Below are 16,275 nucleotides of genomic sequence, written 5' to 3'. Positions count from 1 at the left end.
TCACCTCCCAGCTTTTCATATCCCTCCCCCCCCCTCTATCTTCGCCCTCACCTGGTCTCATCTGTCACCTGTCAGCTTTTCATATCCTCCCCCCCCCCCCCATTCTATCTTCGAACTCACCTGGTCTCACCTATCACCTTCCAGCTTTTCATATTGCCCCCCCCCCCCAGTCTATCTTTGCCCTCACCTGGTCTCACCTATCACCTTCCAGCTTTTCATATCCCGCCCCCCAGTCTATCTTCGCCCTCACCTGGTCTCACCTGTCACCTGCCAGCTTGTACTCCTCCCAGTCCCCCCACTTCTCAATCTGGCTTTTTCACCCTTTCATTTCCAGTCCTGATGAAGGGTCTCAGCCCGAAATGTCGACTGTTTATTCCCCTCCATAGATGCTGCCAGATCTGCTGAGTTCCTCCAGCATTTTGCTCCAGATTTCCAGCACTTGCAGAATCTAACCCAGCGGCATTGTTGTTGTAGTTCTATGCCCATGTAACGTGAATTGAGTATAAAAGGTTCTGTTTCCTTCTCAGGAAGATGCATTTTCTGAGAAAGCAGATGCTGAACGTCACTAACCAGTTTGTAAACATCGAGCAGGAAGTATTCACCTATCAAGAGCACATCAAAAAGGTACCTTGGCTTTCTCTTGGGAAAGGTGACCAACAACTTACTTTGAAAATTTGCTTGTGGTTGCTGCTTACTTGAAACATTAGCTCCATTATCTCTGCAGCAGATATGGAGATGTCTGCCAAGAATAATGCCACTGATTAAAACAACAGAAGCAGCAGAGACCATCTAGTCCCATTTGCTTACATTTGACCTTTAACCCTCTAAGCCTTTGCAATCCACGTACTTACGCAATTGTGGACTGTAATTGTACCCTCTTCTACAATCCCTCTGGCAGCTCATTCGTTACACACAGCATCCTCTGTGTGAAAAAGTTGTCCCTCAGGTTCCTTGAACAGTTCTGTCCAACATGGTGGCTTAGCTGCTTGTGTGAAGCCATTACAGCTCAGAGCATTGGAGTTCAGAGTTCGATTCTAGTGTCATCTGTAAGAAAGCATGTATCTTCCCTTGAGTGCTTGGGTTTCCTTTGGGTGCTCCGCCTCTCTCCCCCAGTCCAAAGACGTACTGGCGATGAGGTGAATTGGTGATTGTAAGTTGTCCTGTGATTAGGCTAGGGTAAAATCGGTGGGTTGCTGGGCAGTGTGGCTCATTGGGCTGGAAGGGCCCGTTCTGCCCTGTACCTCTTAAATAAAATAAATAAACTGCTAATAATTACTACCAGTGGACAAAAAGAAGTTTGCTGAGTCATGAAAACGAAGGGTCTGTTGGCATTTTAATTGGTGAACTGGAGGGAAGGTACTGGAGTGTCAGGGTGAAGGCAGTAGACAGAGTTTACAATGAAACCACCAGGACTGTGCCTGACCATCGATCAGAATGGATAACCCTGGCTGCTTTCCATCCCTGCTGACTTGTATCATTATTCCTTAACTCCTGATGACCTTATTGACACTCTCTCGACCCCTGGGAATTTTGGTCCAAAAATAGTAACCATCACAGTTCAGTACCCGGTCCTAATTCATGTTATCCACAGTTCTGTGGCTGGATAAGAATGAGTTATATAAAAGTAATTGTGTTCAACTATTACTGGGGTTCTTTTTTATTCTGTCTGCCCCACGTCTCCTCGTTCTCCCCTGTCTCCCCCGCACTCGTTCTCCCTCCCTATTCCACCTCTGCCAATGTAATGCCCCTCCTCTCTCCAGCTGCAGGAGCTGCTGCCTCAGAAGTCCGTCATGGTGATGTCCGGTGACTGGAAAGCACCAGTATCGCACTTTAACCCCAGCCAGAACACGCTGATGGAAATGACCATCGGGTAAGTACTCCTCATGGTGATACAAGGTGGAATGTGTTAAAGCAAAAACTGCAGATGGTGCAAATGGAATTAATTCTCGGCATTTTGGAAATATTCACTGCGTCAGGAGGCAGCTATGGATAGTCAGTGTTTCAGGTCAATTGGAACAGGTCAAAGCTTGAAAATAACTTGTTCTATATTACAAAGAAGGCAGTAACACGAACAAAGGTTATGTCTGTGATGGGGTGGAGACAGAGAAACTGTAATGCAAATGGTGGTGAGAGAACGTGGCGAGAGTTTAACTGCGGGGTTTGTCTGTCTGGGGATGGAATTAGATCAGAACAGAGGAGAAGGGGAAGGACAGCGTTGGATCTGTGAGATGGGGAACTGGGCATGCAGAGTACTGTGACATCTGGCAGCACAGCCAGTCACGTTGTGCTAGTTGTTTGAGGGGTAACAGCATAGCCCATCCTGTTGACCGTTTTTAAACTTTCCATCAAATTACCAAAAGCAATGGCCTGCAAAAGGATTGTATTGAGTGGAAGCGGTAGAAAATGGAAAATGTAATACAGGAAAGATGTAAATAAGGTTGAAGAGTTTACAAGAATGTTGCTGGGACTGGACGACCTGAGTTGTAAGGAAAGATTGAATATATTAAAACTTTTTTCCCTAGAATATAGAAGGTTATGGGGAGATTTTATACAAAATTATGAGGGATAAATGCAAGCAGGGTTTTTCCACTGAGGTTGGGTGAAACTAGAACTAGAGGTCATGGATTAAGGGTGAAAGCTGAAAAGTTTAAGGAGAACATGAGGGGAAAGTTCAGATAATAGTGAAAGTGTGCAACAAGCTGCTATTGGAACAGGTGGATGTGATTTTGATTTCAACATTTAGAAAAAGTTAGTATAGGTACATGGATGGGAAGGGTAGGCAGGGGTATGGTCCAGGTGCAGGTCAATGACACTAAGCAGTTTGAAAGGTTCAGCATGGACTAGATGGGCCAAAGGGCCTGTTGCTGTGCTGTTGCCTTCTATCACTTTATAACTCTATAAATCTGGGGGCATTATAGACAGCAAGGAAGGCTACCAAAACTTACAGTGTGATTCTGATCAGCTTGGAAAATGGCAGGTGGAATTTAATGCCGATAACTGTGAGATGTTGCCCTTTGGGAGGACAAACGAAAACAGGACTTGCGCAGTAAATTATAGCGCTCTGAGGAGTGTGGTAGAACAAACCGCTCTGGGAATACAGGCCCATAATTCCTTGAAAGTGGTATTACAGGTAGGGAGTGTTGCAAAATGAGTTCTTGGTGCATTCACCTTCATAAATCAGAGTACAGTGGATTCTAGTTAATTGGGACACATCGGGACCAGTACACTGTGGCCCAATTAAGTGGGTGTCTCAATTAGCAGAAGTTTCATGGAAATAGGTCAGAGTATATTAAAAAAAGACAAACTACAGTTTAGCTGAGTAATGATGTATTTAAATGAAATACAGAAAAAAAAATTAGAACAGAAACAATAGTGCTGCAGTATGATAAAACTGACAGAGGAATTTATCCTGAGTACACTGCGGTGTTGTTTTAACTGACTGTAAATGAACCGCATCCTGGAATGTAGTTCTGCAACGTTTCATGGAGAGCAGAGAATATGACAAGGCACAGAAATAGTCAACACACAAAATGCTGGTGAACGCAGCAGGCCAGGCAGCATCTCTAGGAAGAGGTGCAGTCGATGTTTCGGGCCGAGACCCTTCATCAGGACTAACTGAAAGAAGGGCTAGTAAGAGATTTGAAAGGGGGAGGGGGAGATCCAAAATGATAGGAGAAGACAGGAGGGGGAGGGATGGAGCCAAGAGCTGGGAAGTTGATTGGCAAAAGGGAAACAAAGCTGGAGACACGGGAGAAAGAAAGGGGTAGGGGAGCACCAGAGGAAGATGGAGAGCAGGCAAGGAGTGACTGTGAGAGGGAAAGAGAGAGAAAAAAGGGGGGGGGGGCGGAATAATAAATGAATAAATAAATAAAATAGGACAAACACGAGGAAATCTGCAGATGCTGGAAGTTCAAGCAACACACACAAAATGCTGCTGGAACGCAGCAGGCCAGACAGCATCCATAGGAAGAAGCACAGTCGACATTTTGGATGGGGTAAGAAAGGGAGGAGGGCCACATCGGGAGCACCGGACGCAGTATATCACACCAGCCGACTCACAGGTGAAGTGTCGCCTCACCTGGAAGGACTGTCTGGGCCCTGAATGGTGGTGAGGGAGGAAGTGTAAGGGCATGTGTAGCACTTGTTCCGCTTACAAGGGTAAGTGCCAGGAGGGAGATCAGTGGGGAGGGATGGGGGGGACGAATGGACAAGGGAGTCACAAAGGGAGCGATCCCTGTGGAAAGCAGAGGCGGGGGGGAGGGAAAGATGTGCTTAGTGGTGGGATCCCGTTGGAGATGGCAGGAGTTACGGAGAATTATATGTTGGACCCGGAGGCTGGTGGGGTGGTAGGTGAGGACAAGGGGAACCCTATCCCTAGTGGGGTGGCAGGAAGATGGGGTGAGAACAGATGTACATGAAATGGGAGAGATGCATTTGAGGGCATAGTTGATGGTGGAGGTAGGGAAGCCCCTTTCTTTAAAAAAGGAAGACATCTCCTTCGTCCTGGAATGAAAAGCCTCATCCTGACAGCAGATGCAGCGGAGGTGGAGGAATTGCGAGAAAGGGATGGCATTTTTGCAAGTGACGGGGTGGGAAGAGGAATAGTCCAGGTAGCTGTGAGAGTCAGTAGGCTTAAAGTAGACATCAGTAGATAAGCGGTTTCCAGAGATAGAGACAGAGGATCAAAGAAGTGGAGGGAGGTGTCGGAAATGGACAAGGTAAATTTGAGGGCAGGGTGAAAGTTGGAGGCAAGGTTAATGAAGTCAACGAGCTCAGCATGCGTGCAGGAAGCAGCACCGATGCAGTTGTCGATGTAGCGAAGGAAAAGTGGGGGACAGATACCAGAATAGGCTTGGAACATGGACTGTTCCACAAAGCCAACAAAAAGGCAGGCATAGCTCGGACCCATGTGAGTGCCCATAGCTACACCTTTGGTTTGGAGGAAGTGGGAGGAGCCAAAGGAGAAATTATTAAGAGTAAGGACTAATTCCGCTAGATGGAGGAGAGTGGTGTTAGAGGGGAACTGATTGGGTCTGGAATCCAAAAAGAAGCGTAGAGCTTTGAGACCTTCCTGATGGGGGATGGAAGTATATAGGGACTGGACATCCATGGTGAAAATAAAGCGGTGGGGGCCAGGGAACTTAAAATCATCGAAAAATTTCAGAGTGTGAGAAGTGTCAGAAACATAGGTGGGAAGGGATTGAACAAAGGGGGGATAAAACAGTGTCAAGGTATGCAGAAATGAGTTCGGTGGGGCAGGAGCCAGCTGAGACAATGGGTCTACCTGGACAGGCAGGTTTGTGGATCTTAGGTAGGAGGTAGAAACGGGAAGTGCGAGGTGTGGGATCTATAAGGTTGGTAGCAGTGGATGGGAGATCCCCTGAGCGGATAAAGTCGGTGATGGTGTGGGAGACAATGGCTTGGTGCTCCTTAGTGGGGTCACGATCGAGGGGTAAATAAGAGGAGGTATCAGCGAGTGTTCGCTGTGCCTCGGCAAGGTAGAGGTCAGTCCGCCAAACTACAACAGCACCCCCTTTATCAGTGAGTTTTATCGTAAGGCTAGGATTGGTGCGGAGGGAGTGGAGAGCAGAGCGTTTGGAAGGAGTTACCTACCTACTCACCTACCACCCCACCAGCCTCCGGGTCCAACATAGAATTCTCCGTAATTTCCGCCATCTCCAACGGGATCCCACCATAAGCACATCTTTCCCTTCCCTCCCACTTTCTGCTTTCCGCAGGGATTGCTCTCTACGCAACTCCCTTGTCCATTCGTTCCTCCCCCCCCACCACCGATCTCCCTCCTGGCACTTATCCTTGCAAGCGGAATAGGTGCTACATCTGCCCTTACACTTCCTCCCTCGCTACCATTCAGGGCCCCAGACAGTCCTTCTGGGTGAGGCGACACTTCACCTGTGAGTTAGCTGGTGTGATATACTGCGTCCAGGGCGGCCTTCTGTATATTAGTGAGACCTGAAGCAGACTGGGAGACCATTTCGCTGAACACCTACGCTCTGTCCGCCAGAGAAAGCAGGATCTCCCAGTGGCCACACATTTTAATTCCACGTCCCATTCCATTCTGACATGTCTATCCACGGCCTCCTCTACTGTAAAGATGAAACCACACTCAGATTGCAGGAACAACACCTTATATTCCATCTGGGTAGCCTCTAACCTGGTGGCATGAACATTGACTTCTCAAACTTCTGCTAATTCCCCCCCCCCTTCTTACCCCATCCCCTATTTTATTTATTTATTCATTTATTATTCCCCCCCTTTTTTCTCTCTCTCTCTTTCCCTCTCACAGTCACTCCTTGCTTGCTCTCCATCTTCCTCTGGTGCTCCCCTTTCTTTCTCCCGTGTCTGCAGCTTTGTTTCCCTTTTGCCAATCATCTATCCAGCTCTTGGCTCCATCCCTCCCCCTCCTGTCTTCTCCTATCATTTTGGATCTCTCCCCCCCCCCCCACTTTCAAATCTCTTACTTTCAATTAGTCCTGACGAAGGGTCTCGGCCCGAAATGTCAACTGTACCTCTTCCTGGAGATGCTGCCTGGCCTGCTGCGTTCTACCAGCATTTTGTGTGTGTTGCTTGAATTTCCAGCATCTGCAGATTTCCTGGTGTTTACAGAAATAGTCAAGGTCAGCCACTGCAGCAAGGAAGACCACAGTTTTGTGATGGGTACTCGTATCACGGAACCCAGACTTCCGAGGTCAAGAGAGTGGAACTGCTCCCCTTTAAGACCTCTCCCACAGGTCTCCTGTCATTGTCGAATGCGACAAACAACTAACTAATGAACAAAATCAGCGCAGACTCCTAGAGCAGATAATTGATCCATTATGCAATCCATTGCTTTCTTTCATCCTGATTGTACTGTGTGTTTGTAGCCAAAGGAACCATTTGATATGGCACAATAATAAAAGCCTGTTTAGTTGGCTTTGTAGATATCACCTGCACAAAATCTTTGAAGCAAGTCAGGAGTTTTGTAGATTTCCATGTTTTTGCACTTGCAGCATCAGCACTACCTTTCTCACTGTGAGTTTCCTTGAATTTAATGTGGTGCCTACATTCCCATCAAGACAACCACCTGTTGCTCTAAAATCTTCATGACCCTGCTTCTTCGCTAGCTCCTCTGACTTGCTTTTTGACATTGGTCCACTGAGATGCACATCTGGTCCAGTTACAATGGAAACCCCTTGTCTGAGGGACTCTTCAACATCTGGATCCTTATCTTCATGTTTATGTTTTTGGGATGTTCCCTGCTTCCCCTCGTGCAATGCCCATTCTTCTCGCAATTTATCTTGTTGTTGTATCAAGTGTATAATCGTTGATTTTGGCACTCTAGTTGTCTCTGCCAGCTGACGACGATTGATTGATGTTTAGGCAGATGGCTTTTAATTTGGTCTAGTTGGGTAATTTTTTTCAGCTAATGTCAAATCTTTTTGAGGCATCGTGGCAAGGGTCTGAAATTTTTAAAGTCAAAATTAAAAGTAAAATGATAAAAAATCAGTGTCCATCGGCCCAAATGGATAACACGACGCAAGCACACACAACAGATACGATTTAAAAGCTGCTTTCTCTGAGCAGGGTGTAGTGTCTAATGGCTACACAAGTGCACATGACTGACACCAGTTAGAAACTGTTTGGCAATAGTCTCCTGTCCAAATTAAGAGACATAGTGTACCAAATAAACGAAGTGAATTCCAGTTATTTTCTCGGTTAGTTCTTTAAGAGATGTCCCAATTAACAGGAATCCACTGTGTTGAGTACAGGAGTCAGGAGGTTATGTTGAAGTTATAAGACATTGGTGAGGTCTGTTTTAAAGTATGTGTAGTTCTGGTTACCTACCTAAAGGAAAGATATTAGTAAGCTTGAAAGAGTGCAGAGAAAAATAAATTTATAAGGATGTTGCCTGGACTGGAGGATCTGAGTTATAGGGGAAGATTGAATAGGTTAGGATTTTATTCCTTGAAGAGCAGGAGAATGAGGGGAGATCTTTTACAAAGGTATACAAATTTATGAAGGGTATAGAGATGGTGAATGCATGTGGGCATTTTACCCTCAGGTTGTGAGAGACCAGAACTAGAGGTCATAGACACGAGGAAGTCTACAGATGCTGGATATCCACAGTAACACACACAAAATGCTGGAGGAACTCAGCAAAAGCCTTTATTCATTTCCATAGATGCTGCCTGACTAGCTGAGTTCCTCCAGCATTTTGTGTGTGTTGCAAAAGAAGTCATGGGTTTTATGTGAAGAATTTAAGGGGAATCTGAAGGGGAACTTCTTCAGAATGTAGTGTGAATGTGGAACGAGGAATGGTGACAGATGTAGGCTCAGTTGTAACATTTAAAGAGTGGTATGATAGGTGTATGGATGAGAAAGGTATGAAGGGATATGGTCTAGGTGCAAGTAGATGGGACTAGGCAGAAGACCAGGTTGGCATAGACTAGATGGGCCAAAGGGCCTGTTTCTATGCTGTAATGCCTTGACTCTTAAAAAGGACACTAATCCCATGGAATTTCCTCTTAGATATGTGAAAGTCAACTTAGAGCACATCATTTTGACCAGAAGTAAATGCTTTATAAAGGGTCTCAGCTGTGGTTTTTGATACTGAATGTAGGTTTACATAAAATTATTTGTTATCTTGAAATTGTACAAAACAAAAATAATACACTAATTTTGCTTCAAATGTTGAAAAGAATGTTTCATTTTTAACTTTATGACTTTTGGAGATCAGTTCATCTTCTACTTACTTAACTATTCACAGTAACAGAAATTTTGACCAAGAGTGCCCGAACTTTTGCATGCCCCTGTATAGTGTTAGTATATTATGGTCAGACTTAAAGAAATTACTTCTGATGAGTTTTAATATAGTGACATTGAATAGAATTTGTTCTGATGACAGTAAATCTTAAATAGAATTGATATAAACGATCCTGTTCATCCTAAAGCATTGCAACACACACACACACACACTCTCTCTACAGATGCTGCTACCCTACTGAAAACTTCTAGAGTAGCACACGCAAAATGCTGGAGGAACTCAGCAGGTCAGACAGCATCTATGGAAAGGAATAAAGTGTTGAAGTTTCAGGCAGAGACCCTCCTTCAGGATGTGTCCTGATGTAGGGTCTCGGCCCAAAATGTCGACTGTTTATTCCTTTCCATAGATGCTGCCTGACCTGCTGAGTTCCTCCAGCATTTTGTGTGTGCTGCTTTTGATTTCCAGCATCTGCATAATCTTTCGTGCTTATGAATATTTCCAGTAGTTTTTGTGGTATGTTTTGAGTGTTTTGTTTCTCTATAGCATGGTCTTCCTCTTTTAAGCATGTATGTTTTTCCACTAGGATGAAGAAGTTGAAAGAGGAGATGGAAGGTGTTGTTAGGGAGCTTGCAGAGAACAATCACATCCTGGAGAGGTAACTGGTCCAAATTCCTCAAAGAGTAGACATGTGGATTCGGGAATAATTGGAATTGAACACACAGATTGAGGAATTGAGATTCATGTGCTCTGTACTGTTTGGAATACTACCAGTAAAGATTTAGCTTTAATTGTCATTTGTACATTGAAACATACAGTGAGATGTGTCAATGACTAACACACTCATGATGTGCTGGGGCAGCCCACAAGTGTAGCCGTGGTTGGTGGGGAGGGAATCGGAAGAAACCCACGCAGTCACAGGGAGAACGCATAAACTCCTTGCAGGCAGCAGTGGGAATTGAACCCAAATCGCAGATCGCTGGCGCTGTAATAGCAGTACGCAAACTGCCACGCTACCATGCTGCCTAACTAGAGGCCACTTGGCCCTTTGGGTTTGTGCTGACTCTCTGCAAATGGAGTGCCATCTCTCCTACTTCCTGAGCTTGCGTCCCAGTCTTTTCCTTCCTTAAGTACTGATCCAATTCCTTTTTAAAATCCGCCATTAAATCTGCTTCCACTTCCCTCCTTCACTGTGATTCACTGAGACGCCTTATAACACAGGACAGTACAGCACAGCACAGGTCTTCTCCGAGGATTGTCGCCTCATTGTGGTGGAGAGGCCTGTGAGTTTCCGAGATCCTGGGATTAGCTCCTGGTGGGGTCACCCGTGGGCAGGGAAGTCAAGGGGGGAGAGTTCCAGACAAAGAGAATCTAGACAATATCTGGAGCAAGATGATGACGTATCACAACAGCAGTAAAGGGTCCCCAATCACCTTTCATTCCAGGCCACTGCACCCTGAGCCCGATTTGCCAAGGCCCGTTTTATGGCTGCCTGTGCATCAGCTGCCCCACGTTAAACAGCGTCACACACAGGCATTGCCCATCTGAGGGAATCACCCCGTAGAAGAACATTATACTCTGCCCTTCAGCCTACAGTGTCTGCGCTGAGCATAATGCCAATCCAAACTAAGCCCATCTGACTGCACAAGGTCTATATCCCTGCCTGTTCATGTGCTTCTTAAGCATTGCTCTCTTATCTGTTTCCAACACTTCTGGGAATGTGTTCCAGGCAACTACTACTATTTTTTTTAAAAATTGCCTTGCAAATCTCCTTTAAACATTCCCCCTCTCACCATGAAGGAATGCCCTCTAGGGTTTGATATTTCCCCCTTGGGGAATGCCTCTCATCATTTTATTCAAGATTCAAGATAGAAAATTAATTTATCACGTGTACATCAAAGCACACAGTGAAATGTGTTGTTTGTGTTAACAACCATCACACCATTGGATGTGCTGGGGGCAGCCCGCAAGTGTTGCCACACATTCCAGCGTCGATATTGAAATCCCACATGGTTCAGCAGAACACAGCACAGCAGGGAACAAAACAGGCTGCATTCCTCCCACCTACCCATCCACATGCACATCCAGTCTTCTAGTCTTTATAAACTTCTACCAGGTCTCTCACCAGCCTCTGATGCCCCAGAGAAAACTAGTCCAGATGGTCCAACCTCCTTATAGCTGATGCTCTCTAATCCAGGTAACATCCTGCTGAACCTCTTCTGCACTCTGGTAAAGCCAACCCATCCTCCTTGTAATAGGGGTGAGCAGAATATACACAATTCACCCAGCCACATCTCTAATTACCAATTTACAATAATTGCCAACAGCAACTCTTCCATATTTGAGAAGGTAGTGGATTATTCACTGACCCAGGGTTGAAAGACAAATGTATATCTCTACCAGGTTCTGGTTAGAAATGTGACACTTGTGCTTTGCTCCCCAGCCCCTGTAACTGGACAGTAGGATTTGCGTACACTTTTGATTGGGTTATACGTGGACTGTACCCTCTGCAATACAAGGAAGTAAATCCTGGGTTTCTTGGGGTTGGGGAAGAGTTATTTATTTTAGGAGGTTGAAAATAACAGGTAAATCACAGTGAGCAAAGTACAGACAATCCAGGGAACAGTTAAACGCTGTGACCTGAATACGCAGATCACAGGACAGGAGGCACGAGGGCTTGTAAACCCCTAGGTATGCAAGACTGGAATTTGAGGCCTAATGTTTGGGTTTCCTGGTCTTTGAGAGTTTGGGATCCTCAGCCAGGTTTTTCACTTGTCGTGGCCAGTGAATCCTGGGTCAATACCGAAGATCAAAACACAAAACTTAACTGGAAGTCCAGAAGTCTAGGCCCAATGGCGGGACCTCTAGGTCTACGAGTTTGTGAGTCTACTGGGAAAGTCCTAGTCATAATGTCTGCTGGAGGCAGGAAGCGGCCTTTCCTAGGATTGAAGTGGCTCGCTGTGTGAGTGGGTGGGTGGGGGGGAGGTGTGGAGTTTGATATGCTGTTGTTGTTGCTGTTGTCAATTGTGTTGTTTCTGCTGAGCATAGTGGGCATGTTATTTTGGTGCCAGAGTGTGTGGCCCACGTGCAGGCTGCCCCCAGCACATCCTTGGGTTGTGTTGGCTGTTAATGCAAATGACATATTTCACTGTAGGTTACAACTGATAAATAAATCTGAATAAGTACTAGGGCATCATCGAGGTAGGGTGTTAACTACATCCCACAATATGACAAAGTAGTTAGATTGAAGAAAGTGTATAATTGCTCCCACAGCTGTCAAATTGGATATTCAGAACAGCTGATCTAAATTTTATTTTCTGAAAATGAACTCTTTCAGCAAATGAAACTTCTCATAATTGTGAAAATATATATTTTAAAAAAGCTAATGGTATGACCAAAGTATTAAAGCTTTAGGTTCCATCGTACTTTCTATGATCCTGAAAATTTATTCTTAACTCAAGTGGTTGAAGCTGTTCTCATGTTTGGTCTTTAACAGGTTTGGAGCACTGACCGTGGACGGGGGAATTCAGAGTCCCGATCGGCTCTAGGTGAATCGTCTGACTGTGTATAGTCCAACTGGGTCCACCAGTGGATGCAGTGTCCAAAAACACTCCCTGCTCTCCTCAATTCCACTCTGTAAGGCTGTCTAATGAGAAATTAAATTCCACAAATGAACACAAAATCAAATACTCCGCATGGAGGCAAAAATGTGAATCTCAAAAAGAGACACAAGAGACCAGAGATGCTGAAATCTGGAACAACTCATAGAGTTGAGCAGCATCTTTGGGAGGGAAAGGATTTGTCAACATTTCAGTTGGAAACCCTGCATTAGAATCTCCAAATTTTGTCCTGGTAACATTGACTGTTTACTCCTTTCCATAGATACTGCTTCATTTGCTGAGTTCAACACTTTGTGCGTCTTGGTCTGGAGTTCCATCATCTGCAGAATCTCTTGTGCTCTGACTTCTTTTTCTTTTTGTTTTTATTTGTGACATTTTAATTCTCATTATTCCCTATACCCTGTCATTTGGACAGAGGTGAAGGTCTCCACTGTGACTACTTGCCCCCCAATGTTGTGCGGGATGTACTATCTTATTGTCACTTCAGAGGCACTCTCGTTCAGTAGGATGTCTTGTTTCCCCCAGTTTGTGACACCTGCTTACGTTTATTCAGAGTCTGCAGAAGCTGAGTTGCCCAGCCTGCGAAGTACTGAAGCCAAAGAGTAACATCTCGTACTTGAGAATGGGAATCACCCTGGGGTGTGCTGTTAAATAAAATTTAACCCTGACCCAGTTGAGGAGATACTGCCTCTACATGTTAGAGATAAGTTTCATGAAGCATAATGAAGTATCATGGTTGAGAGGTTTAGGGAAAGAATTTCTGAGCTTAGGACTTCGTCATTTTAAGCTAATACTTCAGGGTAACTCACAAAATGCTGGAGGAACTCGGTAGGTCAGGCAGCGTCTATGGAAAAAAGAACGTTGACGTTTCGGGCCAAGACCCTTCATTGGGACATTGGATAGGGAGGACTCTGAAGGAGCTTTGGCCTGAAACATCGACTGCTTATTCCCCTCCACTGACACTGCCTGGCTGCTGAGTTCCTCTAGCATTTTATGTACGTTGCTCTGGATTTCCACCTTTTGCAGAATCTCTTGTGTTGATGAAGTGTCTGAGAGGGCAGAATTGTAGGAACACAGAGACTGATTTGACGCGAGGCAGAATGAGTAAGATGACCTGAGAGGGAGATGAAAACAAGGATGAGGAGATTAAACTATGGGTGTAGCCTGACTGGATCCCAGGACTTGGAATGGTAGATGGAAATGGTGGAAAATGAGGGGAAGGTGGCAGGAGGTAGAGAGCAGTGACCAGAGCACGCACCTGATGTACCTCTGCCTCTTTCCAAGTATTCGCTTGGTGCCACTGGAAGTGACCACGTTGGATTTTCAGGATCATTTATATAGGATGCTTTCTGAATTTCCTTGGAAATATTCTGCAAATATTCGCTTTAGATAAGTTATTTGCTGCAGCTGACAAAAAGTTACATTAAACACAATATCTAAATGACATTAAATCACTGGAATTTGAAGGCTGACTGTATCTTTGTAAACAATGTAAATACAGTCCTCTTTCCTGTATATGTGCCTGTGTATATATTGTAAATACTTGTATGCGTAATGTTATGTTTATATCTACTATTGAGCAGATTCGGCTGTCTGGGCGAAAAAAGCAGAGTTTATTTTGAAGTAGGAAAACCTGATGCTATTAGCAGATTTATAGAAACGAGAATGAATTCTTCAATTCCAAAAGCTGTCTTGTCTCTTCCTTAAAATCAAGTCATACTTATAAGTGAAAGTAGAAAAGCACTTTTCCCTTTTCCGTGAAATTAAGCAATTATATTTAAATCCTAATGACCAAGAACACATTCAGTAATTTTGCTTCTGGGATTGTGTTGGTTTTGAAATAAAGCTGTGCCAAACTGGTACGTCTTCTAATACTGTCTGGATTTTGATCTTGAAATGTCTCCTTCTGACTTACAGAAGAACCACATAGTGATGGTAGTTACATTTTGCAACAAGGTAATGGAAAGAGTGTATTTTGCAATCTGTAATGTCTATTTGTTGTATACAATGTATGATGAGAAATTGTGTATAAGTATTAAAAATATCACGTGAGCATGTACTTCTGTGTGCAATTCTTTTGGTAGATTTACAAATCTCCAGCTGAAAAGCAAACTGTTGGAGGAAGTCAGCCTGGCGGCAAAGTGATGTCCATGTTGTGGGTTGAGACCCTGCATAAGGACTAGGAATCCTGGTATAACAGAGTAAATTCGTGGCCAAAGGCAATATACACCCAGTGGCTACTTTACCAGGTACACCTGTGCACCTGCTCATTAATGCAAATATCCAATCAGCCAACCATGTGGCTATAACTTAATACATAAAAGCATTCAGACATGGTCAAGAGGTTCAATTGTTGTTCAGACCAAACATCAGAATGGGGAAGAAATATGATCTAAGTGACTTTGACTGTGGAATGATTGTTGGTGCCAGATGGGGTGGTTTGAGTATCTCAGAAACTGCTAATCTCCTGGGATTTTTACACACAACAGTCTCCGGAGTTTACAGAGAATGGTGCGATAAACAAAAGATGTCCAGTGAGTGGCAGTTCGAAGGTTGAAAACTCCTTGTTAATGAGAGAGGTCAGAGGAGACTGGTTCAAGCTGATATGAAGGGGACAGTAACTCAAATAACCACACGTTACAGTAGTGGTGACGTCAAACCTTGAAGTGGATGTGCTACAGCAGTAGAAGACCACACTGCATTCCTCTCCTGCTCCTAATAAAGTGGCCACTGTGTGTACTCCCAGACACCACGAATGAATGAAACAAAACTCTGCTAATATACGTCAACGAGCTATTTCACATTAAAGACTCAAACTGGGAACTTTTCAATAGATTTTTAACTGGTTGTTATGTAATTAAAGAATCAGTTTGTGGGTCTGTAACATTCTCTCACACATTCAGGGTTACTTGAATTACTTTTGGAGGATACTCCATACTGTTATGGAAGCAGGTCTCGGGTATCCTTGAGGCATTGCATCCCCTTTGTTCCAGGGGCTAATCCCATTTCTGATCACTTTTGTCATCATTGTATGGTGTCAACACAGCCTGGTTTGGAGGCTCCAATGCACAGGATCACGAGAGGCTTCAAGCCAGTTCCATCATGGTTACAGCTCCCTGCATTATCGAGAGCAGCGATAAATCCCCTGTTCCTTGTTATGTCAGGGGTCTTTTACATAAAAGGGAAGGCTCCTAAACAGAAGCCACACCACTGTGGCTCTAAGACAAAATGCTGATGAATTAGTATTGGGTTTATTATCACTGACGTATGTCACGAATTCTGTTGTGTGGCAGCAGTACAGTACAGGCATAAAGTTACTATAAGTTGCAAAAATAAACAAACATTGCTGAAGAGGATTAGCAAGAGGTTCATAGACCGTTCAGAAATTTGACGGTGGAGAGGAAGAAGCTGCCCCTAAGCTGTTGAATGTGCATCTTCAGGCTCCTGTTCCTCCCCGGTGATAATAATGAGAAGAGCACTTGGCTTGGTGGTGAGATAACTTTAAATTTCTCAGTGAATTCATTTCAGAGGGTCTGTCCTGGGCCTGGCACATAAGTGCAATTGCAAAGAAAGCGTAGCAGTGCCTGTTTTCCTTAAAAGTTTGTGAAGATTCGGCGGAACACCTAAAACTGACACACTTCTATAGATGTGTGGTGGAGAGTATATTGACTGGTTGCATCAGGGCCTGATATGGAGACACCAATGCCACCAAATCCTACAAAAAGTAGTGGATACTATCCAGTCAATCACAGGTAAAGCCCTCCCCACCATTGAGCACATCTACACGGAGCGCTGTCGCAGGAAAGCAACATCCATCATCGGGGACCCCCACCACCCGGGTCATGCTCTGTTCTCGCTGCTGCCATCAGGTAGAAGGTATAGGAGCCTCAGGACTCA

At 44.6% G+C, this 16,275-nt stretch overlaps 1 protein-coding gene across 1 annotated transcript in view; it reads left to right on the top strand.

Moving 5' to 3' along the window:
- Positions 1-14,437, top strand: part of tbk1 (TANK-binding kinase 1) — a 77,768-nt gene extending 63,331 nt beyond the window's left edge. Inside the window, exons 18-21 of the mRNA XM_072268187.1 lie at positions 528-624; positions 1,761-1,870; positions 9,345-9,416; positions 12,255-14,437. Of these exons, the coding sequence (XP_072124288.1) occupies positions 528-624; positions 1,761-1,870; positions 9,345-9,416; positions 12,255-12,306 (331 nt within the window). The 3' untranslated portion in view covers positions 12,307-14,437. The remainder of the gene's footprint in view (positions 1-527; positions 625-1,760; positions 1,871-9,344; positions 9,417-12,254) is intronic.
- Positions 14,438-16,275: the final 1,838 nt, after the last annotated feature.

Source organism: Mobula birostris, chromosome 9 (assembly GCF_030028105.1).
Source record: "Mobula birostris isolate sMobBir1 chromosome 9, sMobBir1.hap1, whole genome shotgun sequence".
Taxonomy (NCBI): Eukaryota; Metazoa; Chordata; class Chondrichthyes; order Myliobatiformes; family Myliobatidae; genus Mobula; species Mobula birostris.
This window is presented reverse-complemented; position numbering and strand designations above follow the sequence as displayed.